The sequence below is a fragment of the Crotalus tigris genome, unplaced genomic scaffold (genome assembly GCF_016545835.1).
Source record: "Crotalus tigris isolate CLP2741 ecotype Arizona unplaced genomic scaffold, ASM1654583v1 scf7180000024437.13266115, whole genome shotgun sequence".
Classification (NCBI taxonomy): Eukaryota; Metazoa; Chordata; class Lepidosauria; order Squamata; family Viperidae; genus Crotalus; species Crotalus tigris.
The window spans coordinates 13,125,001-13,152,187 of NW_024100606.1; the positions used below are offsets into that span (position 1 = coordinate 13,125,001).

Genomic DNA, 27,187 nt, shown 5'->3' on the forward strand with positions numbered 1-27,187 from the left:
TGGTGATCATTGTTTTAATAGTATGGATATTCCCAAGAATCATATTTTTACTTTTATTTTTAATGTGTATATATACATATACATATATATATATATACACACACACACACACACACACACAAACACACACACACACACACACCTATAATAAAGGTAAAAAAGGATATATGCAGTGTTATCTTCATTTTAGATATCAAAAGGATTTTGCGGCTCCCGGTGTTTTGTTTTTGGTGGGAAACCGGTCCAAGTGGCTCTTTGAGTGTTTTTGGTTGCCTACCCCTGGTCTAGTTTAATGAAGAGAAGGACGAGGGGGGACAGGATAGCAGTCTTCCAATATCTCAGGGGCTGCCATAAAGAAGAGGGAGCCAAGCTATTTTCCAAAGCGCCTGGAGGCAGGACAAGAAGCAACGGATGGAAACTAACCAAAGAGAGAAGCAAGCTAGAACTAAGGAGAAACTTCCTGACAGTGAGAACAATTATCCAGTAGAACAACCTGCCTCCAGAAGCAGTAAATGCTCCAACACTGGAAGCTTTTAAGAAGAGACTGGACAGCCATTTGTCCGAAATGGTGTAGGGTTTCCTGCCTGAGCAGGGGGTTGGACTAGATGACCTCCAAGGTCCCTTCCAACTTTACTACTACTACTATTATTAATTTAGCCCTTTCCAGCCTCCATTTGGACAGGTAAAATATTCAACGGTTCTAATTTGTCGTTTCCAACTGCCCCTTTCAAACACTGAATTTGCCACAGCTTGCAGTCAACAGCCTTTTATTTGAAGGAGAGGGTTGCAGGACATTCAGCTCGCCAAGAGACCAAACACCGTGTGAAATATTTCTCCTGTTATCAGGCCGTCTTCCAATTTTTAAAAAAATCGGTGCTTAGATTCCGACACCCCAAATCTGTGCAAAAATAAATGAACTCAAGTCGCTACGCAGTTTTCTCTACAGCTGCAGAAGGAAGTAAATATGTTTGTATTTTAAGCATCATTTTTACAGAATAGATGGGGGGGGGGAGGAACCATGCTGTTCTAACATTGGTCAGGAAGTTAAAAACCAAGCAAAATAATTTGTGAAAAGATATTTAAAGGGGGGGGGCTCCTCTTCGCCACACGTTGCCAATCTCCCATTGTCATCTGTATTTTGTATGTCGTATTTTTTTTTTCTGTAAAAGAGTATAGTGGGCAAGACAATTGTAGATCTTTTTTGCTCCTTAACCTGGCAGCCTGGCCTAGAGCTGTGTGTTTTTTTTGGGAAAATAACAATCACAAGCTCATATTGTGTGTGAATGCTGTACTAAGTGCTTTGCCCATTTTCCTCTCCTGTAGCATGTTGTCCATTCTCTTTAAGGTACATAACATGGACCATTGATTTTGAAATGTGCGTGCCTGCCAATTTCTGTCAAAAACAATTTATCTGAAAGAAGCCTCAGAAGTGTGTGTTTCGGGGTGTGTTCTGGGGGTGAAGCATCAGTGAAATTTTGGAGAAATCTACACTCGTGCAATAGCACTTCTGAAACCATGAACTGTGAGCTGCTCTTAAATTTTTTTTGGACTTTTCTAGATTTGCAGAGCAAGAAATGGTCATTTCAGTGCCTTTCAAAATGAAGCATTTAAATAATGATAATAAAAAAATCAATGCCACAGGGTTAATTTAAACATTTCCGTTACACCCAGCGTGAAAAGGTACTAAGTCTGCAAAGATCAAGCTGGAAGCCACAGCAAAACCTCAAAGGCTTTTGCAGATACGCTGAGAGAAGAAAACCAGCTTGCAAACACTGACTTCCCAAAAACAAAATATATTTTCTCACATTCTCCCACTTTGCATTATTTTGTGTTCCCCCCCCCCCAAAAAAGCTGACTGCTGTTAATATCTCACCTCACGTCCAGTTCTTCCAACCCAAGTGCCAGTGTGGATGGGAACCCCCCCCCCCATCTCTTGGCTTTACAAATAGATAGGTTTAAAAATTAGCATACAATCTTATTGGAGTCCGTGTGTTTTTTCTGGCTTCTGACATGCTCCCAGGGAAATAATAAGAGGGGCTGTACAAGGGGAACAAGCGTCCTTCATGGGAAGCCTCAGCTGGAAAGCACTCGTCTGAGGACAGGGGTTGCGAGGCGGCTTTGCCTTTCCTGTGGGGTCTCAACCCGAATCCCTGGTGAAAAGCCGGATATCTTGCGGGTTCCAATAAAGGGCCACCGCGGAGTTGTAGACCAGAGACCAAACGTAGGGGATGAAAAACTCTTCGGGCTGCTCCTCCTCCACGTATTTGAACTTCAGCTCTGGGAATTTCTGCAAGGGAGAAAGAAGAGCGTCAAGAAGGCAGGGCAAGCAGAAGCAACGGGTGGAAACTCGTCAAGGAGAGAAGCAACCTGGAACTAAGGAGAAACTTCCTGAAAGTGAGGACAATTAACCAGTGGAACCACCGGCCTCCAGAAGTTGTGAACGTTCCAACACTGGAAGTTTTTAAGAAGAGACTGGACAGCCCTTTGTCTGAAATGGTGTAGGGTTTCCTGCCTGAGCAGGGGGTTGGACTAGATGACCTCCAAGATCCCTTCCATCATCAACAACATCATCATGATCATGATCATCATCATTATTACAAGGGAAAGGAGTGGAGGCGCCCAAGGGCTTCTTCTTCTTCCAGGAAGCCACATTTGGGGACAGGAACACAAGCCTGCATGGACTCCCCTTTGAGGACGCAAGTCACACAACGCACAGGATCACAACTGGGAGGGGCTCGGAGGTCTTCAGGACCAACCCCCTGCTTAGACAGACAGTTCTCGACTTACAAAAGCTTGTTTAGTGACTGTTTGAAGTTACGATGGCAGTGAAAAAATGTGACTCCTCACCCCGTATTCACACTTACGACCGTTTCGGCATTCCCCCCCCCCAGGGTCATGTGATCAAAATTCGGAGGCTTGGCAACTGGTTCATATATATGACAGTTGCAGCGTCCTGGGGTCACGTGAGATCCCTTTTAGCGACCTTCTCACGGGCAAAGTCAACGGGGAAGCCTGAGTCACTTAAAAATTGTGTTGCTAACTTGCCAACTGCAGTGGTTCACGTCACAATGGAGGCAAGGAAGGTCGTGAAGTAGGGCAAAACTCACTTAACGACTGTCTCGCTTAGCCACAGAAATTTTGGGCTCAACTGTAGTCATAAGATGAGAACTACCTGTATCACCCTGGTCAAATAGCTGAGGGAAGAAGGGACTGACGGACTGCTGTGTAACAGATTTGTGCCAAGCACCCGCACAGGATTTGTGTCTGGGGCGGAAGGCGGCACTCAAGGACCCTTTTGCCCTCCTACCATGTTTCCCCGAAAGTAAGGCCTACACCAGGGGTCTTCCAACTTGGCCCTTTGAGGACTTGTGGACTTCAACTCCCAGAAGTCCTCAGTCAGTCATTTTGATGAAACTGCGGACTTGGATCCAGACCAGGGGTCTTCCAACTTGGCCCTTTGAGGACTTGTGGACTTCAACTCCCAGAATTCCTCAGTCAGTCATTTTGATGAAACTGCGGACTTGGATCCAGACCAGGGGTCTTCCAACTTGGCCCTTTGAGGACTTGTGGACTTCAACTCCCAGAATTCCTCAGCCAGGCACGCGTGCCTGGCTGAGGAATTCTGGGAGTTGAAGTCCACAAGTCCTCAAAGGGCCAAGTTGGAAGACCCCTGCCCTAGACCGTTTCAGACAAATGGCTGTCCAGTCTCTTCTTAAAAACTCCCAGTGTTGGAGCATTCACAGCTTCTGGTGGCAGGTCGTTCCACTGGTCAGTTGTTCTAATTTGTCTGAATTTTGATCCGGTGACCGTGGGAAGGCTCCAACAGTCTCAAGTGTGAAAGACGGTCATCAATCACTTTTTTCAGCACCATTGTGACCTTGAACAGCCATTAAACAAGTGGTCGTAAATTGAGGACTACCTGTACAAGATTCACGCTCATCATTAGGAGATTTTCTTGCAGAGAAAAACTGGCACAAGCAGCTGTCTTTTTATGAAAACAAAGAAAGAATCCATGTGGCCTGTTCTTTCTGAACTGAAACTCTTCTGCGGAGCCGTTGTGGGGTGTGTGTGTGAGTCACAAGGACTTTGGGTCCAGCCAAAGTAGGCCAGTCTCAAGTCCCAGACTTTTGTGATGTTATTACTTCTTTAATCAACCGCAGAGATTCCCCCCACTGTCTCAGATGTCTGAGCTGGTGGTTGGGACCAGAGCGGGGAGCCAGACGAGTGCAAAGTTTACCAGACTCTCTGAGATGTCGAGATTGTGATCGGATGCACAACCACGGGGAGTTCTAGCAAAGAGACGCAACCAAGAGACAGACATTTTTTTCCTGCTTTAGTGCACTTTAAAAAAAAAAAAAGTATGAAAACAAGAAGATAAAATCTCAAAATTAGCAAAAAACGAAAAAAAACCCCATACATGGCTTTGCTTACAAAGGTTTAATCCAGATGCCGGTAATCTGACACTTTCCAAACAGGTTGGAAATAATTTCAGCCAGGTTTTGCATCTGGGGTACTGGGTTGGGGAAGGCTGATGTGGTGAGGCTTAGAGCAGGGGTCCCCAACCCATGGGCTGTGGATCTGCACCGGGCCGTGGCATGCCAGCAACCGGTCCGCACAAACAAGAAGAACCCCATCCGTGGGATGCAGACAGCACACAAAACCACACAATCTCTGGTCCGTGCAAAAACCTCTCCCAAGGAACCGGTGGTCCCTGGTGCCCCAAAGGTTGGGGGCCTCTGAGTTAAAATGACCCTGGGATATGTTAAAGCAGGGGTCCTCAAACTTGGCCCTTTGATGACTGGTGGACTTCAACTCCCAGAATTCCTCAGCCAGGCATGTGTGCCTGGCTGAGGAATTCTGGGAGTTGAAGTCCACCAGTCATCAAAGGGCCAAGTTTGAAGACCCATGGTCTGGATCCAAGCCTGCAGTTTCATCAAAATGGCCGACTGAGGAATTCTGGGAGTTGAAGTCCACCTGTCATCAAAGGGCCAAGTTGGAAGATCCCTGGTCTGGATCCAAGCCTGCAGTTTCATCAAAATGGCCGACTGAGGAATTCTGGGAGTTGAAGTCCACCAGTCATCAAAGGGCCAAGTTGGAAGACCCCTGGTCTGGATCCAAGCCCGCAGTTTCATCAAAATGGCCGACTGAGGAATTCTGGGAGTTGAAATCCATAACTCATATGAGGGCCAAGTCTGAAGACCCCTGTGTTAAAAGTTAGATTATAGCCCCCACGAAAGACCACTTTCATTGGGACAGTGCCGTTTTATCTTTCTACAAAGGAGCCTCGCGGGCACTAAAGTCACATTCCAAAAATGTGAAATTGAGGCCTCCTATGAAGAGAAAATCAAAACTAATATTAAACCGAACGAGCAGGACGAAGTGCTGCGACAGTTAGTCCTCGATTTACAACAGATCATTTAGTGGCGGTTCAACGTTACAAGGGCACTGAAAAAAGCGACTTATGCAAGGTTTTCACCCTTAGGGCCCTTGCAGCACCCCCCCCCCCAGGGCTACGTGATCAAAATTCAGACAAGTGACTCGTATTTATGACGGGTTCAGGGGATCCCCTTTGGTGCCCTTCTGACAAGCGAAGTCGATGGGGGAAGCCAGTCTCACTCAACGACCGTGCTACTAACTTAAAAACTGCAGCGATTCATTTAATAGCGGTGGCAAGAAAATCGTAAAACGGGACGAAACTCACTTCACAAATGTCTCACTTAGTAACAGAAATTTGCTCAGTCGTGGTCGTACGTTGAGGACTACCTGTATTCATTGCCACACTCTTCCCCTTTCCTTCCAGCTTTCCTTGCATTAGAGCCTTTTCCAGAGAATGGAATAGGAGCTGGAAGGAACCCTGGAGGTCTTCTAGTCCAGCCCCTTGCTCAAGCAGGAGAACCTGTATTCCAGTATTCCAGTATCTCAGGGGCTGCCCCAAAGAAGAGGGAGTCAAGCTATTCTCCAAAGCGCCTGAAGGCAGGACAAGAAGCAACAGATGGAAACTCATCAAGGAGAGAAGCAACCAGGAACTAAGGAGAAATTTCCTATTGGTGAGAACAATCTACCAGTGGAACAACTTGCCACCAGAAATCGTGGGTGCTCCATCACTGGAGGTTTTTAAGGAGAGACTGGACAGTCACTTAACGAAGAGAAGGACAAGGGGGGACATAATAGCAGTATTCCAATATCTCAGGGGCTGCCCCAAAGAAGAGAAGTCAAGCTATTCTCCAAAGCGCCTGAAGGCAGGACAAGAAGCAACGGGTGGAAACTCATCAAGGAGAAGCAACCTGGAACTAAGGAGAAACTTCCTGACAGTGAGAACAATTAACTAGTGGAACTCCTTGCCTCCAGAAGCGGTGAATGCTCCAACACTGGAGGTTTTTAAGGAGAGACAGGACAGCCATTTGTCTGAAATGGTGTGGGGTTTCCTGTCTGAGCAGAGGGTTGGACTAGATGACCCCAAGATCCCTCCCAACCATGTAATTCTATGCATTATTAAATTACCTGGGTGTCCCTTGAACTTTTAAGTGCTGTCCTCTCCCACTACAGTATCCTCAAGCAGCCTTTTGCGTACCTTTCCTCCCCCCCCCATGGTCTTCGACAGAGAGTCGCCTCCACAAACCCAGGGAGATGTTTCGGTTGAAGTGTCTGCCTGGTATGCAGCCCTGCCTGCCTGATAATATCTTTATGCCTTTTTTTGGACTTAAAAGACGAGACAGCAGCCATGGAAAAACTCACAGCGAAGAGAAACGAATTAGAGCAAGTGGAAATTTACAAGGCGAAGTAGGAGCGTTCATCTGCAGACAGGCTAGGCCAGGGGTAGGCCGCCTTGGCTCTTTTATGACTTGTGGACTTCAACTCCCAGAATTCCTGAGCCAGCCCTTGTGGACTTCAACTCCCAGAATTCCTGAGCCAGCCCTCGTGGACTTCAGCTCCCAGAATTCCTGAGCCAGCCCTCGTGGACTTCAACTCCCAGAATTCCTGAGCCAGCCCTCGTGGACTTCAGCTCCCAGAATTCCTGAGCCAGCCCTCGTGGACTTCAACTCCCAGAATTCCTGAGCCAGCCCTCGTGGACTTCAACTCCCAGAATTCCTGAGCCAGCCATGCTGGCTCAGGAATTCTGGGAGTTGAAGTCCACGAGTCATAAAAGAGCCAAGGCGGCCTACCCCTGGGCTAGGCGGCTCATTATGATCCGAATGCTAAATGAATTTAAAGAACCAGGCGCGGGGTTAGTTGTCCCTCTCTCATACAGACATATTCAAACACACACACAAACACACACATACCCCGTAAGTCTCCTTTTAAGCAGCTTATAATTAATGCCCCCCAGGACGTGGTCAGCGCAGGCCACCTTGGGAAGCCCAGCCTCCAATAAAAACTGGCTCCTTTGCTTTAAGAAATGGCAGCGCTGCCATGGGAGAAGGGCCCAGGGTTTTTGGGCTGTCTGCAGACTTTTGCTGCAAATTTTATAAGTTGAGGAAAGCTGCGCAAAATCATTGTGGCATATTTCTTTGAAGGAACATTTGTTCCTTCCGTTTATCTCTTCTCTTCCTGTATGTCAAGATGCTATCGGCTTCCTAAGCGTAACAACCATCTCTTCCCTCCATGATGTGGGAGAGGGTTTGTGGGACTCCAACTCGCTTTATTTCCTTTTTTTTGGCACAAGAATTTTGTTCTTGCCTCTTAACTTATTTCATCCAGTGAGAGCATCCACAACGCAGTTGATGCATGGCAAAATCTCTTCTCCCCCCCCCCCTAATTCTTTCTTTCTTTTGTTGGCAATCACATAGTATTTCTTGTTCCTTCTCACTGTTTGCTTTATTGTTCTATGATCTTACTTCTGTTCACAGTCTTTTCGTTTCTTCCCTTTTATTGTTGCCCACAGGAGCCCCATGGTGAGACAAGCAGCAAATAAATTAAATAAACAATCACTTAAATATGGTGGGCAATCATTTAAATAGGAGCCAGCCGTGTGCTGCAGGTGCCCAAAAAGCCAACATAGTGCTGGGCTGCATTAACAGAGGGATAGAATCAAGGTCATGGGAAGTGTTAATACCGCTTTACAAGGCCTTGGTAAGGCCACCCTTGGTATACGGCATCCAGTTTTGGTCACCACGATGGAAAAAAGATGTTGAGACTCTAGAAAGAGTGCAGAGAAGAGCAACAAAGATGATCAGGGGACTGGAGGTTAAAACATATAAGGAACGGCTGCTGGAATTGGGGATGTCCAGTTTAATAAAGAGAAGGACGAGGGGGGACAGGATAGCAGTCTTCCAGTATCTCAGGGGCTGCCCCAAAGAAGAGGGAGTCAAGCTCTTATCCAAAGCACCAGAAGGCCGGACAAGAAGCAACAGATGGAAAGTCATCAAGGAGAGAAGCAACCTGGAACTAAGGAGAAACTTCCTGACAGTGAGAACAATTAACCAGTGGAACAACTGCCTCCAGAAGTTGTGAATGCTCCAACACTGGAAGTTTTTAAGAAGAGACTGGACAGCCATTTGTCTGAAATGGTATAAGATTTCCTGCTTGAGCAGGGGGTTGGACTAGATGACTCCAAGGTCCTTTCCAACTTTATTATCATTGATCATTGCACAGTCAGCCAGATGTTCAGACTGGCTGACTGCTTGATGTTGTCAGCTTAAAGGATACCCAAGTATTTGTAGTAATCTTCCTCATCCAGACTCTTAATGTTATTTTCGTGGGGCATCTTGATTCCTTCAGTTTTCACTACTTTTCCTTGTTTGATAGTAAGTGTGGCACATTTGTCCAAGCCAAACTCCATTACAATATCTTGGCTATATATACGGACAGTGTTGAGCAGCGATTCTATTTCAGGTGATGTTTTTCCATACAGCTTCAGATCATCCATGTAAAGGAGATGGGGTAGTCTGGTAGATGTTTTTGATGTTTGATAGCCATGATGATGATGATGATGATGATGATGATGATGGATCATCACACAGTCAGCCAGATGTTCAGACTGGATTTGGCATTTTGTCTACCTATCGAGTCCTTCCCAAGGACCTGGGATAGGCAGATGTGGATGTTTGATGGTATTACAGATATCGTCGCAGGATTGAAGCAGTTCCTAGTAAGGCCGCCTTTTGCAATTGACTAATAGCGAATTTGTCAATGCCAATGGTGTTCAAGTGGTGCTCCAGTTGTTTTGGGATTGCACCCAAGGAGCCTATGACTATTGGTACTACCCTTGCTTGCTTTTGCCACAGTCTTTCTATTTCTATTTGTAGGTCTTTGTATTTTGTTATCTTCTCCAGTTCTTTCTCGTCTATTCTGCTGTCTCCAGGCACTGCCACGTCCACTATCCAGACTTTTTTGTCTTTCTTATCGACAATTGTTAAGTCTGGGGTGTTATGTTGCAGGTGCTTGTCTGTTTGAATTCTGAAGTCCCAGAGCAGTTTAATTTTATCATTTTCTATGACTTTCTCTATTTTATGATCCCACCAGTTTTTGCTTACAGGCAAATGATATTTTTTGCAGATCTTCCAATGCACCATTGTTGCTACTTTGTCATGCCGCTGCTTGTAGTCAGTCTGTGCAATCTTCTTGCAACAGCTTACCAGGTGGTCCACTGTTTCTTCAGCTTCTTTGCATAGGCGGCACTTACTTCTGTTGCTGTCTTCTCAATTTTGACTTTATATGCATTTGTCCTTAAGGCTTGGTCTTGTGCATTATTATTATTATTATTATGTCATATTTAATATGAATTATTTTACTGTAATTTTTGTATGGTTTAGTTTCATATATTGGTAGCTGTATACAGTCATATGAGATGCAGGCAAACAAATAAATAGAAAATTCATTTAATTAACCTCAAAGAAAGACCTGCATAAAACAGAGAAATAAATCCATTTACTAGATCCATTTCCATCAGCAAGAGAACGGCCACTTGCTTTATAAGGCACAGTATTCTGTGATGCTCTGAATGGAAATCCCTAACCAGAAGGATGAAAGTAGACAACAGAGGAAAAAAATAACAAAACAACAACAAAAATAGGAAAAGAAGAATTTGTGCATTTATGGAACAGAGTAAATGGATGCTTTGTCATTGCTGAAAGGAAATTAAAACAATTTGGTGATGGGTTTGTGCCAACAAGGAATGGTTATGCTACGTGAGCCAAAATGTTCAAGAGCGCCCTGCCTCAAGATATTGAGAAACAGTTGACGAAAACGAGAAGACAAATAAGTTGTACACTACTGACAAAAAAGGCACAAATGTAGGTTTTGGTGCCCAATCTTGTTTAAACATTTGTGACCCCACTAAGCACACACTTTTCTGGGAGATAAGTAAAACCCCTTCGGATGTCTCTTAGTTTGGGGAGCTAAAAATGAAAAACAAGGCTAATTGGAAGAGCTGCATTTTCCCGTTATAAAAAACGCAGGCCCTCCTCCGATCGCCTCGTCCTACTGCAGAAAGGAAGCTGCGGGATCTATTAGGGAACTGCAGGGGCAACTTTTTATTTATTTGTTTGTTTATTTATTTATTTATTTATTTATTTATATTTATATGCCGCCCAATCCCAAAGGATTCAGGGCGGTGTACAAAATTAAAACAATCATCGAGAATAAAACAATAAAATAATTCAATCATACCGCAAGTCCAATCATGTCCCGGCCCCCCCCGGGGACATCAACCCCAGGCCTGCCGGAACAGGAGAGTTTTAATGGCTTTCTTAAAGGCCGGCAGGGTGGGAGTTGTTCGAACCTCGGGGGGGAAGTTGATTCCACCAGGTCGGAGCCACCACAGAAAAGGCCCTTCCCCGAGGGCCCGCCAGCCGACACTGTCTGGCCGACGGGACCTGAAGGAGGCCCAATCTATGGGACCTCACTGGTCTCTGGGAACTGTGCGGCAGTATGCAGTCCTGATGTGAAACCGACAAGAAATTCTGCCTTGTGAGGGATTGGTGGGGAAGAGTTGCTTAAGCTTTCTCAGCAAAAGCATCCTCTTTTTCAACTCCCCGTTTCCTCGCCGAAATGCAAATATTTTGCACGGTGAACGAAGATCTGGGCCTGGACTCCGATAAAGGATCCTTAGGATACTCCTGCCCAATCCGTGCAAGGTTTGCTCTGAAGCTCCAGAGGATCTCCGGGGGGGGGGGGAAGCATCCTGGGTACCAGAGAAGAATAAAAGAGTCGATGCTCTGTGGATTCGCCCTCTTATTCAAGAAGTGCCTCAAATGCAGGTAGATGTCTGCTTACAAGAGTTCATTTAGTGACTGAAGTTCCAACGGCACTGAAAAAAGAGACTTATGATCGTTTTTCATACTTGCAGCATCCCCCAGAATGACGTGATCAGAATTCAGATGCTTGGCAACTGACTCACATTTGTGACGGTCGATGTCCCGGGGTCACATGACCCACTCTTGTGACCTTCTGACAATCAAAGTCAAATCATTTAACAGCCATGTTACTAAGTTCACTGCAGGGATTCTCCGAACAATCGGGGCAAGAAAGCTCGTAAAATGGGGCCAAATGCACTTCAAAAGCGCCTCACTCAGCAACAGAAATTTCGGGATCAGCGGTGGTCGTAAGTGGAGGACCACCTGTAAATGACATAAACTCTTACAACAGCACACTGTCAGATTTGAGGTGTTACCGCCTAGATCGCTGTTTGCTTTCTTCCAGCGTGTCAACGCTGCTACCATCGGATGTTCTTGCTTTGACAACAGATGGAGACGCAGCCATTTTCCTTCTTATGTTTTACTCTTAGAATTAGAGTTAGAATTAGATGATACTGGGGGGGGGGGAGGAGGAGGAATGTGCATGGGAGTTTAGTCAGATATAACAATACTGTGACCAGTGTGAGAACCAAGGTTATTGAAATAAGAGATGATAAGAAACGGTGGGTTGGAGAACTGGAGGGAAAGCCTGCATTTCAAACTAATGAGAGAATGTGATTTATGACAGTTAATTGGAGGAGGGAATTGTGCTTTGATATTATGTGCTCAGGGGAGGGGAATTCAGATTTTGGCTTTGCCTATGTACATGCCCATGCTAAGCTACTTGAATAAAGATTCTGTAAGATAAACAATGCCAACTGAGCCGAGGTGGCGCAGCAGTTAGAGTGCAGTACTGCAGGCCACTTTAGCTGACTGTGTTCAGCAGGTCAGCGGTTCAAACCTCACCGGCTCAAGGTTGACTCAGCCTTCCATCCTTCTGAGGTAGGTAAAATGAGGACCCAGATTGTTGGGGGCAATGTAAATATATATATATACATTGCTTACTGGTGTACACCGCTTAGAGAGTGCTTGCACTTAAAGCGGTATAGAAGTCTCATAAATAAATAAAATAAATAAATTTGCTTTAGAAATGACATTATTGGGTCTTTGAGTCGGTCTTGACCCCTGGTGACGGCCTGGACAAGCCTCTGCAGGTTTTGGGGCAAGATTTTGGCAAGCGCTTTGCCCTTGAACTCTTCTTCGCGGGAGCGTCCTAAAATCACCCAGCTGGCTTTGTGCCTAAGGCAGGACCAGAACTCATCATCTCCCACTTTCTGGGTCATTTTCTTCAACCGGTGCACCAAATTGGGTCCCATTACTGTTCAGTCGCTAAGCTGTGCCTGACTCTTGGTGACCCCGTGGACCCTCCCCTGTCCTCCCTCGTCTTCTGGAGTTTCCCAAATTCATGTTCACTGCCTCGACGGCCCTATCTGGCCATCTCCTCCTCTGCCGCCCACTTCTCCTTTGGCCTTCCGTCTTTCCCGACCTCGGGGTCTTTTCCAAGGAATCCTCCCTTCTCATTAGGTCAGGGCTTTTCAACCAGGGGTACGGGTACCACTTGTGGTCCATTGGCACCTGGCAGGTGATACGCGACCATCCTAGAAAAGAGGTAGCGGGGGAGGGGAATGAGCTGAATTGGTGGCAGCACCGCACAAGCCTGAGCGAGAGATGGCTGGAGCTGCAGGGCTGTCGGGGCTCAGCGGAAGTGCCAGGATCAGCACCAGGCTCCAGCTGATTGGCGCTTCTTCGGGACTGTCAGGGCTCAGTGGAAGCGCCAGGATCAGCACCAGGCTCCAGCTGGAGCTCGGTGCTGATCCTGGTGCTTCTGCTGAGCCCTGAAGAAGCACCAATCAGCTGGAAAGTAGCGCTGATCCTGGTGCTTCTGCTGAGCCCAGAAGAAGCGTCGATCAGCTGGAATGTTGCAGCCTCTCCAGGGTCTTGTGATTTACATTCAGAGGCTTGGCAACCGATTCATATTTATGACGGTCACAGTGTCCCAGGGTCATGGGAAGGGACCAAAACCTGCTGCAACCACCCAGCAGAATGAAAACCAAACACCCCCCACCCCACCCCTACTGCCAATCCTCAACAGAAATGCTCACAACAATGAAAACCTCGGACAGGAGGAAGAGCGTGGCCGGGTGGGCAGGCAGGTGTCTTGCTCGGCTGTGGCTTGGGGGGCACTTTTTTCAGTGCCATTGTAACTTCAAACAGTCACTAAGCGAACTGTTGTAAGTCGAGGACTACCTGTACTTCATCACTTTTTTCCTTTCTTTTTTTTTTTTTTGGTCATCAAGTTTTTGACCCCTTGCTAAGCGACGGGTGGTCTTCGGAGGTTGCCATATCCTAAAAGTGGTACAATGAAAAGGTTGAAAAGCCCTGCATTAGGTGGCCAAAGCGTTTGAGCTTCAGCTTCAGGATCCGTCCTTCCGAAGGACAGTCAGTATGGATTTCCTTTAGGATCGACTGGTTTGATCTCCTTGCAGTCCCTCCAGGGCCTTCTCCAACACTACGACCCCAACTCCATTATCAACTACTTTGAAAGCAAAACCGGGGCATTTTCCGATTCAAAATTCCTTTGCAAGGCTGGCATTTATCCCTAGAATCCCCTGCAGACGTCTGTATTGTAACTATGCAAACAAACAGTGCCATGGGTGGGATGCATCAATCGCTAGGGACACAGATGAATTCCAACAGTTATAAACTTTTTTTTCTCTTCTATTTCTATAAGATGTAATCTTTTTTTTTTTTTTAGGAAAAGAAATGCTGGCTAAAATTCAACAGGATCTAAAAAGGGGTTTTGCACTTCAAGAGCAATACAGAAATAAATGAAAACATATCTGATACAATTATACTGGACACACCCCACCCCCAAATCCCAGGCTTTAATCCCTAAAAAGCAGGTTCTGTACACGCCAAAGATTTGACATTGGGCGCTCCAACCCTGGAGGTCTTTAAGAAGAGACTAGACCAGTGGTGGCGAACCCATGGCACGGGTGCCAGAGGCGGCACTGAGAGCCCTCTCTTTGGGCATGCGCGCCGTCGCCTCAGTCCTAGACCTTCAGCTGGGTTTTATAAAACCTTTTTGCTTTAGGCCTCCACTGCCGTGTGCAAAAAAAAAAAAAGGTTCAATCAATCAGTCAATTTCAACTTCTCATGGGGAAAAAAAGATCTTGCAAAGTTGGAATTGATTGATTCAACTTTTTAGTCCCACCCAGTTCTGCCGTTACCACTGCAACCACGCCCAGCCAATGGGCCACGCCCACCCAATGGACCATGCCCACCCAATGGGCCACACCCACCCGGCATCCGACAATGCATAAGTGGGTTTGGGGTTGCAGTTTGGGCACTCGGTCTCTAAAAGGTTCACCATCACTGGACTAGACAATCACTTGTCTGAGATGCTATAGGTTCTCCTGCTTGAGTGGGGGGTTGGACTAGAAGACCTCCAAGGTCCCTTCCAGCTCTATTCTATTCTATTCTATTCTATTCTATTCTATTCTATTCTATTCTATTCTATTCTATTCTATTCAGAGCAGCAGGATGTCTTACTTTCAACAGCTGCTCAGTGGAAAACCCTGCTTGAAAATTTGGAGGATGCTCTAGGCTACGGGTGTCCAAGTACTGGGCCGGGGCCTTGGACTGGGCCGTGAGCCGTTCAGGACTGGGCTGTGCAAGTGATGGACGAGCGCGCTTGCGCATCCGCCCCTCATACAAAACCTGCCTCTTCCCCCTCCCTCTCCCCCCGGCTGGTCCACAAAGCCGGAAAGCCTGGGGACCACTTGCCCTGTGCCAACCAGGGCTGTCCAACGTTGGCCACGTGAAGACCTGTGGACTTGAACTCCCAGAATGGCTGACTGGGGAATTCTGGGAATGGATCTTAAATGTTGCCCAGGTTGGGCACCCCGGCTCTGTGCTTCGATTCCGCTGACGACGTTTCTTTGTATGGGTGTGAATTGGCCCTAATGGGCAAAGAACCGAAAGGACTAGTCAAGAAAGTGAGATAAAACATGTTGAGAAAGTCAGCGATATAATGAATTTATATTGAATATAAATTATAATGAATATAAATACCCTTCCGGGGCAGGGTATTAATTTGAGAATGTTTTTCTGCGTAATTAGTTTTTTTTGCTGGCCTGACCGATAATAGTTTTATCTGTGCACCCTCCTTCCTCTTCTGATGTCAGAGATTAGTCTGATGCTCAATAATAACCTTCTCCCGCTCAAATGTGTTTCTCCTTTTATTGCCCTCTAAACTGCCCTACTGCAAACCCCGCTCTGACCCAATTTTTAGATGCTGCGAAAGAGCTTTTCCCATAAAATCACGAGCCCTTTTTATCTCCGTTGATCATTTTGTTTTGTTTTTTCAACTAATCTTTGCTCGGCTCAAAGGATCCCAAAGTGATAAAACTCCTCTCTTAGGTGTGCGAATCATTTTCTGCACCTCTTCCATTTTCTAATTATGGGTGGTCCCCGGCTTACAGCCGTTCATCCGTCGTGACCCTTTGAAGCGTTGAAAACAAGGGGTCCTCACGCTTACGGCCAATGATTGGGTTGCTTGGCAACCGGCATGTATTATTATGATGGTTGCAGCGTCCCTGGGTCACGTGATCACCGCTTGCTGCCTTCTGGCAGGAAAAGACAAGGGGCGGAAGCCAGATTTGCTTAATGACCACGTGATCCACTTAATGACTGCAACAAAAAAAGGTTGCAAAAATCACTTAACAAGTGTCTTGCTTAGCAGCGGAAATTCCGGCCCCAATTGATAAGATAAGATAACCTTTATGGTCATTTTTTTTTAATTGTGGGCACAACGGCACACATCAAAAAATGAAATTTAATTGCCGGCGTAAGTCGAGGGATTCTGTACTCGCTTCTGAGGTGTGACAATGGGAGGCGGACATAATATTGTCCAAGGCTCCCTGCAAGCCTCAACACCTGTCAAACTATGGTTTGATTCTTGTTTTTTTTCACAGAGGTATCATCCTGCACCTATAGTTCCCCTAAGCTCTTCATTATCCCTTTGATATAATGCTGCATCTGCTGTTTCATATTTAACCTAACGGGCTGTATCTATTCTGGAGGTTTGGGGGCTGTTTCCTGTATTCTTTCGAATCCAGTGGGAAGTTGGGCAGAAATAACGCAGAAAGGCCTGGGAACTGGGCAAATAGACCGTCAGGTAAGGAAGACTCTCTCCAGCCTCATCCCAAGAAAGGACAGACCGTTCTCATCAGAAGCCTGAGTGGGGTTTGGAAAGAGGCTTTTGCTGGGAGCAAAACGAAACGAAGACTTATCTGTCACTCAAACGTAACACACTTGGAATCCTGCATCCAGTTTTGGTCACCATATTGTAAAACAGATGTTGAGACTCTAGAAAGGGTGCAGAGAAGAGCAACAAAGATGATCAGGGGACTGGAGGCTAAAACACATAAGGAACAGTTGCTGGAATTGGGTATGTCCAGTTTAACGAAGAGAAGGACGAGGGGGACAGGATAGCAGCATTCCAGTATCTCAGGGGCTGCCCCAAAGAAGAGGGAATCAAGCTATTCTCCAAAGCGCCTGAAGGCAGGACAAGAAGCAACGGATGGAAACTCATCAAGGAGAGAAGCAACCTGGAACTAAGAAGAAACTTCCTGACAGTTAGAACAATTAAGCAGTGGAACATCTGGCCACCAGAAGCGGTGAATGCTCCAACACTGGAAGTTTTTAAGAAGAGACTGGACAGCTATTTGTCTGGAATGGTATAGGATTGCCTGCTTGAGCAGGGGGTTGGACTAGATGACCTCCAAGGTCCCTTCCAACTCTGTCACTCTGTTATTCCCTTCCAGGATGAGGATGGAGAGAGGCTGGCTTACTTCATTGTTTATTTGCCCAGTTCCCAGGCCTCTCTGCATTATTTCTGCCCAACTTCCTTCTGGGTTAGGAAGAATACAGGAAACAGGCCCAAAAGACAGACCGTTCTCATCAGAAGCCTGCATGGGGTTTGGAAAGACTCCATTTTGCGGGGAGAAAAATGAAATTAAGACTGTTCTGTAACTTACCCCAATGTGGGGACTTAACGTTCAGGAAAAAAGTGCAAGAAATGAACCGTAGCTGGAATCTCACCGCAACGCTGAGTTACAGAGTCTGTGAAAAAACTGCTCAGGCCTTTAAGCCCGGATCAATTTTCAGAAATCAAGAACGCTCCTCCTGGGAGGGTGATGCGCCCAGGTCTTGTGAATGGTGCGACACAAGCCACTTTTGAATCACGGCTTCCGAAGGGAGCTGAGATTGCCTAAATCCCCTCCTCTCTTGCTCTCATTTCCAATCTCCTTTAATGCCACCGCCTGGACCCCCAATTCCCACCTCAAGGCCGAAGGATGGATGGGCCCCAGCTACGGGGAGAGCTGTGGATGGTGGGATGTGGGCATGAACTAATCTGAGGGTGCCAGGGACCCTCCTCCTACCACATTTACACTTCAGAGATGAAGCAAAAGTCACTTCTGCTAGCTGAAAAGCTCTTTTCTCGTTTAAAAATAGCTTCTATTATGGGGATGCATTAAAAAGCCCCTTTTCATATGGAGAGGAGCGGAAGGAGCGCCCCCCCCCATGAGTCAGTGGGAAGGTTTCCCTGACGGAGGGGCTACAGACCCCATTCTCCAGGAGCATCACAGCAAAGAGACTGACTGGGGGAAAGGAGCAACTGTGAGAGGGACCTCGGAGTCCTAGTGGAAGATCCCTTAAATAGGAGCCAGCTGTGTGCTGCAGCTGTCGAAAAAGCTAACACAATGCTGGGCTGCATCAACAGAGGGACAGAATCAAGATCATGCAAAGGGTTAATACCGCTTTACAAGGCCTTGGTAAGGCCACACTTGGAATAGGACATCCAGTTTTGGTCACCACGATGTAAAAAAGATGTTGAGACTCTAGAAAGAGTACAGAGAAGACCAACAAACATGATTAGGGGACTGGAGGCTAAAATATACAAGGAACGGTTGCTGGAATTGGGGATGTCTAGTTTAACGAAGAGAAGGACGAGGGGGGACATGATAGCAGCCTTCCAATATCTCAGGGGCTGCCCCAAAGAAGAGGGAGTCAAGCTATTCTCCAAAGCACCTGAAGGCAGGACAAGAAGCAACGGATGGAAACTGATCAAGGAGAGAAGCAAGCTAGAACTAAGGAGAAACTTCCTGACAATGAGAACAATTAACCAGTGGAACTACCTACCTCCAGAAGCTGTGAATGCTCCAACACTGGAAGTTTTTAAGAAGAGACTGGACAGCCCTTTGTCCAAAATGGTATAGGGTTTCCTGCCTGAGCAGGGGGTTGGACTAGATGACCTCCAAGGTCCCTTCTAACCTCCTCCTCCTCCTCCTCCTCCTCCTCCTCCTCCTCCTCCTTCTTCTTCTTCTTCTTATTATTATTTCTCACGCCTGGCACCCACCCATAAAGACCCCCTGCTGCCTGTTTCAGCCCCCAGGGAACACAAGGGAGCCCCCTCTGCCTTGATCTGCCAAATCACGAAAGCCCCAGCCCCCACCCAGCAGAAGAAAGTCCATTTTGGCTGCAGGAAGACCTGCGGAGAGATCAAAATGGACCCCTCCCTCTCCTTCTTCCTTCAAGTGGCCGGAGGGCCATGCCCCCCCCCCCAAAGCAAATGTCTGGGGCAAGCCATTGCACAACTTTGCAAAGGGAGTCATTCTTGATTTTGGACATCATAATCTGAGCAAGCCAGACCTGTAAATATTACAGAATGATAACAATTACTTAAGAAACAAGAGGCAGACTCGGTGTCACCAGCTGTTAACTTTCTGATCAGGCCAGCTTAGGAAGTGGGCGCTTATCTGTCTTAGTTCAGGACATGCTGACTAACGCCCCGACAGAGGCAGCAGACCTTTGGCTCCACAATCTTTGTGTATTGGAAAATGTACACGGCTGGCTGACCCCGTTCACTTCTAAGTAACCGAAGGTCCCAGGAGCAAAGGGGGGGGGGGGACTGGCTGCCTGGCTTCGGAAGGGCAGACGTCAAAACAGGAGAAAAATCCAATGTGGATTTCTGCTTAGAGAAATGAGACAAGAGCAGAGTCTTTGAAAGTTCATTTTTCTGAGAGAGACAACAAGCAGAGCAAAACAAAACCAAAAAAAAACAAAAAACAAACCCTGATAGCAATGGAGGAAGAACGTGCCTCAGAGCCAGGGCCGGGCATGTTGTGTTACTTTGCCCTTGTTGCGTCTTTGTGCATCACAGTCCAGAGCCAGGGGATGCTAACAAGTCTTGATGGGGAGCCCCTACAATGACCCACAAGATAAGAAAAACTGCCTTTATCCACCCAATTTTATATTCCTAGGCTTTATGTCACTGGGGACGTTAAGACATTGGGAGGACAACTCAGTAACCTGTGCAGAAGGATGAAATAGCTCAAGTGCTGTCACCCTCTGCATTAACAGAGGGATAGAATGAAGATCAGGTGAAGTGTTAATACCACTTTACAAGGCCTTGGTAAGGCCACACTTGGAATAGGCATCCAGTTTTGGTCACCACAATGTAAAAAGGATGCTGAAACTCTAGAAAGAGTGCAGAGAAGAGCAACAAAGATGATCAGGGGACTGGAGGTTAAAACATACGAAGAACGGTTGCTGGAATTGGGTATGTCTAGTTTAATGAAGGGAAGGACGAGGGGGGACATGATAGCAGTCTTCCAATATCTCAGGGGCTGCCCCAAAGAAGAGGGAGTCAAGCTATTCTCCAAAGCAGGACAAGGAACAACGGATAGAAACTCATCAAGGAGAGAAGCAACCTGGAACTAAGGAGAAACTTCCTGACAGTCAGAACAATTAACCAGTGGAACAACCTGCCTCCAGAAGCGGTGAATGCTCCAACACTGAAAGTTTTTAAGAGGAGACTGGACAGCCATTTGTCCAAAATGGTGTAGGGTTTCCTGCCTGAGCAGGGGGTTGGACTGGATGACCTCCAAGGTCCCTTCCAACTTTATTATTATTATCTTTGACTACAACTTGCAAGTCAAGAATGGTTGAAAGTAGACATGAAGAAGTGAAACCAGCTCCCATCAACGGCTCCTGGCTCCTTAAATAAGTCACAGGGTCATTCACGGTGGGAGCAGAAGTTGCAATCCAGAGATTGCAGATTGCAGAACAAGCCCAGGGTCCCTGATTTGGGGGTCCCACTTGGCTTTGAACGATCCCCGTTCCTGTTTCACCTCTACAGAAGCCGCTGAGTAAGGGCATCCAAGGAATAAAAGGAGCTATCAACCGTGTGCTGAGGATGTCCAGTTGGATATCTCTATCCATGGCTGCCCCAAGCGATGCCACTGACGTTCTGGAGCAGTGTTTCTCAACCTTGACAATTTTAAGGCATGTGGAATTCTGGGAGTTGAAGTCCACATGCCTTAAAATGGTCAAGGTTGAGAAACACTGGGCCGCTAAACTTTCATTTGCGGCCTATTTGGAAATCAGATCTGGAGATGCGACAGCAGGCGGCCTGCAATTTCCAAAGAGAAGCGGGAGCCGTGCCCAGAGTTTATAATGTCCAGGCAATCCCCAGATGCCTCTGCTTTGAACCTCCGTCCAGGGTGGTCGCAGAACAAGCCGTCCCTCCCTCCCTCCCTCTCGAAAAATGCAGACTTCCAAGAAAATGCTATATATTCTATGTGACTGAACAGATGTGATAGGTTAAACAAAAACAACCACCACGTCTTGCTTAAATTAAAAGGATATACTGTGTTTTTATTCATGACTGTGGCCTTACATACATGAAGAAGAAATAGGGGAGATATGATAGCAGCATTCAGTATTTGAGAGGCTGCCACAAAAAAGAGGAAGGGGGCAAGTTATTCCCCAAAGCACCAGAGGGAAGGACGAGAAACAACGGTTGGAAACTGATCAAAGAGAGAAGCAACCTGGATTTAAGGAGAAACTTCCTGACAGTGAGGACAATTAACCAGTGGAATAGAAGTTGTCCCCAGAAATCGTGGGCGTTCCATCGCTGGAGGTTTTTAAGAAGAGACTAGACAGTCACCTGTCCAAGATGATTGTCTAGCGGAGGGCTGGACTAGAAAACCTCCAAGGTCCCTTCCAGCTCCATCCCATCCCATTCCATTCCATTTCTATTCTATTCTATTCTATTCTATTCTATTCCATCCCATCTCATTCCATTCCATATTTTCTATTTCTATTATTTCTATTTCTATTCTATTCCATCCCATCTCATTCCATTTCTATTCCATATTCTATTCTATTCTATTCTATTCTATTCTATTCTATTCTCTTCTCTGCTCTGCTCTGCTCTATTCTATTCTATATTCCTATATTTATTCTATTCTATTCTATTCTATTCTATTCTATTCTATTCTATTCCATCCCATTCCATATTTTCTATTTCTATTATTTCTATGTCTATGTCTATGTCTAATTCTATTCTATTCTATTCTATTCTATTCTATTCTATTCTATTCTATTCTATTCTATTCTATTCTATTCCATCCCATCCCATTCCATATTTTCTATTTCTATTTCTATTATGTCTATGTCTATGTCTATGTCTATGTCTATGTCTAATTCTATTCTATTCTATTCTATTCTATTCTATTCTATTCTATTCTATTCTATTCTATTCTATTCTATTCTATTCTATTCCTATTCCTATTCCTATTCCTATTCCTATTCTATTTTCTATTCCATGATACTCGTTTCTTTGTTGGGCGTCTGCATTCCTAAGTCCGTCCAGGGAGGCCCAGAGTCCACAGTGCTTTTTATACAGGTTGTCCTCGACTTTCATCCATTTGTTTAGTGACAGTCTGGAGTTGCACCGGCACTGAGAAAAGGGACCTAGGACCGTTTTTCACAGATGACCGCTGCAGCATCCCCACGGTCACGTGATCCAAATTCGGACGCCATGTTTGTGACGGCTGCAGTGAGTGACCTGGGGTCACGGGATCCCTTGTGGTGACCCTCTGACAAGTAAAGCCACAGTTGTTAAATCACTGCAGTTGATAAGTTGCTAAGTTAGCAAGTGAATCTGGCTTCCCACATTGGTCTCTGCTTGACAGAAGGTCGTAAAAAGGGCCTCTGCGACCGTCGTAAATGTGAGCCACTTGCCAAGAATCCAAATTTCGATCCCATGGTCCTAGGTCAGCGGTAGGCAACCTCGGCTCTTTTATGACTGGTGGACTTCAACTCCCAGAATTCCTGAGCCAGCATGGGGGAGCTATGGCCCCCTTCATGGCTGGTGGACTTCAACTCCCAGGATTCCTGAGCCAGCCATGCTGAGGGGAAAGGGAGAGGTTTCCAAGCTGAGCCAGGCTGGCTGAGGAATTCTGGGAGTTGAAGTCCACCAGTCATAAAAGAGCCAAGGTGGCCTACCCCTGGGCTAAGTCCTCCTGTTCTAAGTGGTGACCAAGGGTAGGGTTATCCAGCTTGCCAGATGGATAAACAAGGAGTGGAAAGCTATCCTACTCCTTCCTCCTGTTGCAAGAACCATGTTTGAATCAGTTGCTTTTTACAACAACAACAATAATAATAGTAAAGTTGGAAGGGACTTTGGAGGTCATCTAGTCCAACCCCCTGCTCAGGCAGGAAACCCTATACCATTTCGGACAAATGGCTGTCCAAGTCTCTTCTTAAAAACTTCCAGTGTTGGAGCATTCAGCACTTCTGATCTATCTATCAGATCTTCCAACGATGCTCCCATGACTACTGTAACTGAGTCCATCCAGCTTCTTCTAGACCAGGCGTAGGCAACCTTGGCTCTTTTATGACTCGTGGACTTCAACTCCCAGAATTCCTGAGCCAGCATGAGGGAACTATGGCCCCCTCATGACTCGTGGACTTCAACTCCCAGAATTCCTGAGCCAACATGGCTCAGCTTGGAAACCTCTCCCTTTCCCCTCAGCATGGCTGCCTCAGGAATTCTGGAAGTTGAAGTCCATGAGTCATAAAAGAGCCAAGGTTGCCTACCCCTGCCCAAAGGCCTGAATTCTGATCATGTAACCATGAGGAAAAAATATTTAAATATTTAAACCAGGGGTCTTCAAACTTGGCGCTTTTATGACTGGTGGACTTCAAATCCCAGAATTCCTAAGCCAGCATGGAGGAACCATGGCCCCCTCATGACTCGTGGACTTCAACTCCCAGAATTCCTGAGGCAGCAATGGCTCAGCTTGGAAACCTCTCCCTTTCCCCTCAGCATGGCTGGCTCAGGAATTCTGGGAGTTGAAGTCCACCAGTCATAAAAGAGCTGAGGTTGCCTAGCCCTGTCCTAGGGGGATGCTGCAAAGGTTTTAAACTATGAAAAATGGTCGTAAGTCATATTTTTCAGTGGTGCTGTAACTCTGAACAGTCACTAAATGAACTATGGCAGGTGAAGGGCTGCCTGCGTACAACGGTTAGGACACAGAAAAGGCCCCATTATTTGTTTTCAGACGATGCACCCGTGAGGGTCATGGCAAATACGGCTTCGGAGGGATCGATCACGAGAGGGAGGGCATTTTGCTACTTTAACGTTCATGACCAAGGTCTCCAGTTTTCGTCAGGGCCTCCGTTAAAAATTAATAAAATTGTCCTCAAAACCTGTTCCCTGAAGAATCGGAATCTGCCTTTTTAATCAACTGAAAGATTGGGATGCTGCAGCCTTCGGAAATCCCAGATGATGCAACTGAGTAACTCAAGGCTGCGACGCAGTTGAGGGCAGGCAGAACGGGACAAAACCCGTCCCTGCTTCTCTCTTCTCCGGAAACAGATTAGCTGCTGCTTTTCCCCAACAGCTTCAGCATCTCTTAAGCAGAAATAATAATAATAATAATAATAATAATAATAATAATACCATCAAACATCCACATCTGCCTATCCCAGGTCCTGGGTAAGGACTCGATAGGTAGACAAAATGCCAAATCCAGTCTGAACATCTGGCTGACTGTGCGATGATTGAGAATAATACAATTAAATAAATAAATAAAAAAGTTGGAAGAGACCTTGGAGGTCATCTAGTCCAACCCCCTGCTCAGGCAGGAAACCCTATACCAGTGGTGGCGAACCTCTGGCACGGGTGCCAGAAACGGCACCCAGAGCCCTCTCTGTAGCACGTGTGCCGTTGCCCCAGCCCCGCCTCCCCCGGGCCCCTCCTCACCAGCAGCCCCCCCGGTGGAGCATTGCCCCCGGGCGTGGCCTGCGCAGAACAGCGCAGCCAAGGACATGGCAGCCGGGCAGCGGGGACAAGACTCTGTTCTTGTGCCCCATTGCACGCAGATGATGCTGCGGGGCATGGGCAGAAGGCGTGACCATGGTGCTGCTGGGCTGCCTGGGCGATGGGCTGCGGCAGGCCATGGAGGCGGTGGGTGGCCCTGTGGGCGGGGCGGAGTGCAAAGTGGGTGTGGAGCGGGGAGTGGAGCATGGAGGGGCGGAGCAGGGCAGGGGGGTTTGGGCACTCGGTCTCTAAAACAGTGGTTCTCAACCTTTTTAATGCCGCGACCCCCAACCGGTCATAAGTCGAGGACTACTCAACCGGTCGTAAGTCGAGGACTATTCAACCGATGCAGCACTGTTTGCAGAATGGGACTTTTGGTGGGCTCAGCAGGGCAGAGACAGCCTGGACAATTCCTATTGGCTTTTGAAAGCCAATAGAATTAGACTCTATTCAAGAGAATCTATTCTATTGGCTTTCGAAAGCCAATAGAATAAAAGGGAGTAGCACAGCTAAGGAAAATGGCGGACTGCGTTGTTTGGCGACCCCTCTGAAATGGTCGTTCGACCCCAAATGGGGTCCCGACCCACAGGTTGAGAACCACTGCTCTAAAAGGTTCGCCATCACTGCCCTAGACCATTTCAGACAAATGGCTGTCCAGTCTCTTCTTAAAAACTTCCAGTGTTGGAGCATTCACCGCTTCTGGAGGCAGGTGGTTCCACTGGTTAATCTAGAGTCTTGGGTTTTAAGAGAACTAAAAGCTACTCAAATATGTCGATCTCTTGTTCCAAAGCTTAAGCTGGGGAAGGCTCAAAGAGCCGCATGCAGCTCCTGAGCCGCAGGTTGCCGACCTGTGGTCTAGACAATACTACAATTTTTCCTACTATACATTTGCCTTTCATTCCACTTACAATGCAATACTGCTATTATTGCTTTACTCCCATCATTTTCTTTAAATCAACGAAGCAATGTTCTTAATAAATCCAGGCTCGGAGAATCAACTTTTCCAAAAGTGCAATAGGTTGAGCCTTTTTTTAAAAAAATAATGTACAGAGTAGTTTATGTACTCAGAATTGCTGCCTGTTCTCCTGCAGGGTGAAAATATCAGCCCCGTGATGTTTCTGTCATTATATAAAATTGAGCCAAGAACTTAGAAATACTTAAAATTGTTTTTCTTCTTTTTTTTTTAGAAAAACAAGAATAAAAATTGCTCAACGAATCAATGCTAAATATGTCAAATGACCTAAATATCCTGTAATAAATATAAAATCTGCTAGGAATGGTGTAAGAGAGAATATCTGCTTCCTAAGCATTACAGTTGTTCAAACTTTTGGTTGCATACTTTTAAAACCTAGAATGTAGTGGGGGGCACATTTTACTCACATTTGAAAAAAGTCGCTTCCTATTAGTGTACTAAACAGCAAGCTAATTAGGGTTAATCACCTATAGTTCGATGTGATTAACTGGTCTGTGAAGGAATACTGAGGAACAGCCAGTCATGCAGATGCAAAAGGGAGCCTCTTTTAAGGAAAGTGTGGCTGTATTTCTTTTTCAACAGGGAGGAAACAGATGTTTTTGCTGCAAAAACAGAATGGAAATCAAACAGATGATTTGTCTCCTCTGTGGATCACCCGTGCCATGTTCAGGTCCATGTCTTTACTTCCTCCTAGAGATAGCAACAGCCCTTAGACTTATAACCCGCTTCGCAGTGCTTTACAGCCCCTCTAAGCGATTTACAGAGTCAGCCTATTTGCCTCCAACAATCCGGGTCCTCATTTTACCGACCTCGGAAGGACGGAAGGCTGAGTCAACCTTGAGTTGGTCAGGATCGAACTGCTGACAGTGAGGAGTAAGTTAGCCTGCAGTACCGCATTCTAACCACTGGGCCTTCAAAGAGGAAGGGAGGAAGGAAGGAAGGAACGAATGAAGGAAAAGGAACGAAGGAATAGTAATAACAATAGGACTTAGACTTACATACCGCTCCTTAGTGCTTTACAGCCCTCTCTAAACAGTTTACAGAGTCAGCATATTGCCCCCCCCCAACAATCCGGGTCCTCATTTTACCAACCTCGGAAGGACGGAAGGCTGAGTCAACCTTGAGTCGGTCAGGATCAAACTCCTGGCTGTGGGCAGAGTTAACCTGCAATATTGCATTCCTACCACTGGGCCACCAGGGCTCTTAACGACAAATTCAGAAAACACAGGTAACTGTGATAGGGAAGGAAACTTGAAATTTATCTTTAAAATACCCTCTCGGTTACATACGAATTGCACGGCCTGATTAATGTAGAAATGCCAGGCTGAGACGACAGGAAACCACTCACCATCTGGATTCGGCTAAGTTGCTTGTATATAACGACTTGGAATACTGGCTATATTGAAAATGAGAATATTCCCATACTGCCTTGTGGGATCCTTATGTGAACATATGCGGGATAGTTAACAACAACAACAATAGTAATAAAGTTGAAGGGACCTTGGAAGTCATCTAGACCAACTCCCTGCTCAGGCAAGAAACCCTATACCATTTCAGACAAATGGCTGTCCAGTTAAGTTAAACAATTATAGAATGCAGAATAATGGGGTTGGAAGGGACATTGGAGGTCATCTAGACTAGTGGTTCTCAACCTGTGGGTCGGGACCCCATTTGGGGGTCGAACGACCATTTCACGGGGGTCGCCAAACAACGCAGTCCGCCATTTTTCCCCCCCTTTCCTTAGCTGTGCTACTCCCTTTTATTCTATTGGCTTTCGAAAGCCAATAGAATAGATTCTCTTGA

The 27,187-nt window shown here is 46.3% G+C and overlaps 1 protein-coding gene across 1 annotated transcript in view; it reads right to left on the reverse strand.

Annotated features, from left to right (window-relative positions):
• Positions 1–750: 750 nt before the first annotated feature.
• LOC120302707 (dymeclin-like) overlaps positions 751–27,187 on the reverse strand; it is a gene marked incomplete at its 5' end in the record, with an annotated part of 140,258 nt that continues 113,821 nt past the window's right edge. Inside the window, one exon of the mRNA XM_039331532.1 lies at positions 751–2,287. Within this exon, the coding sequence (XP_039187466.1) occupies positions 2,138–2,287 (150 nt within the window). The remainder of the gene's footprint in view (positions 2,288–27,187) is intronic.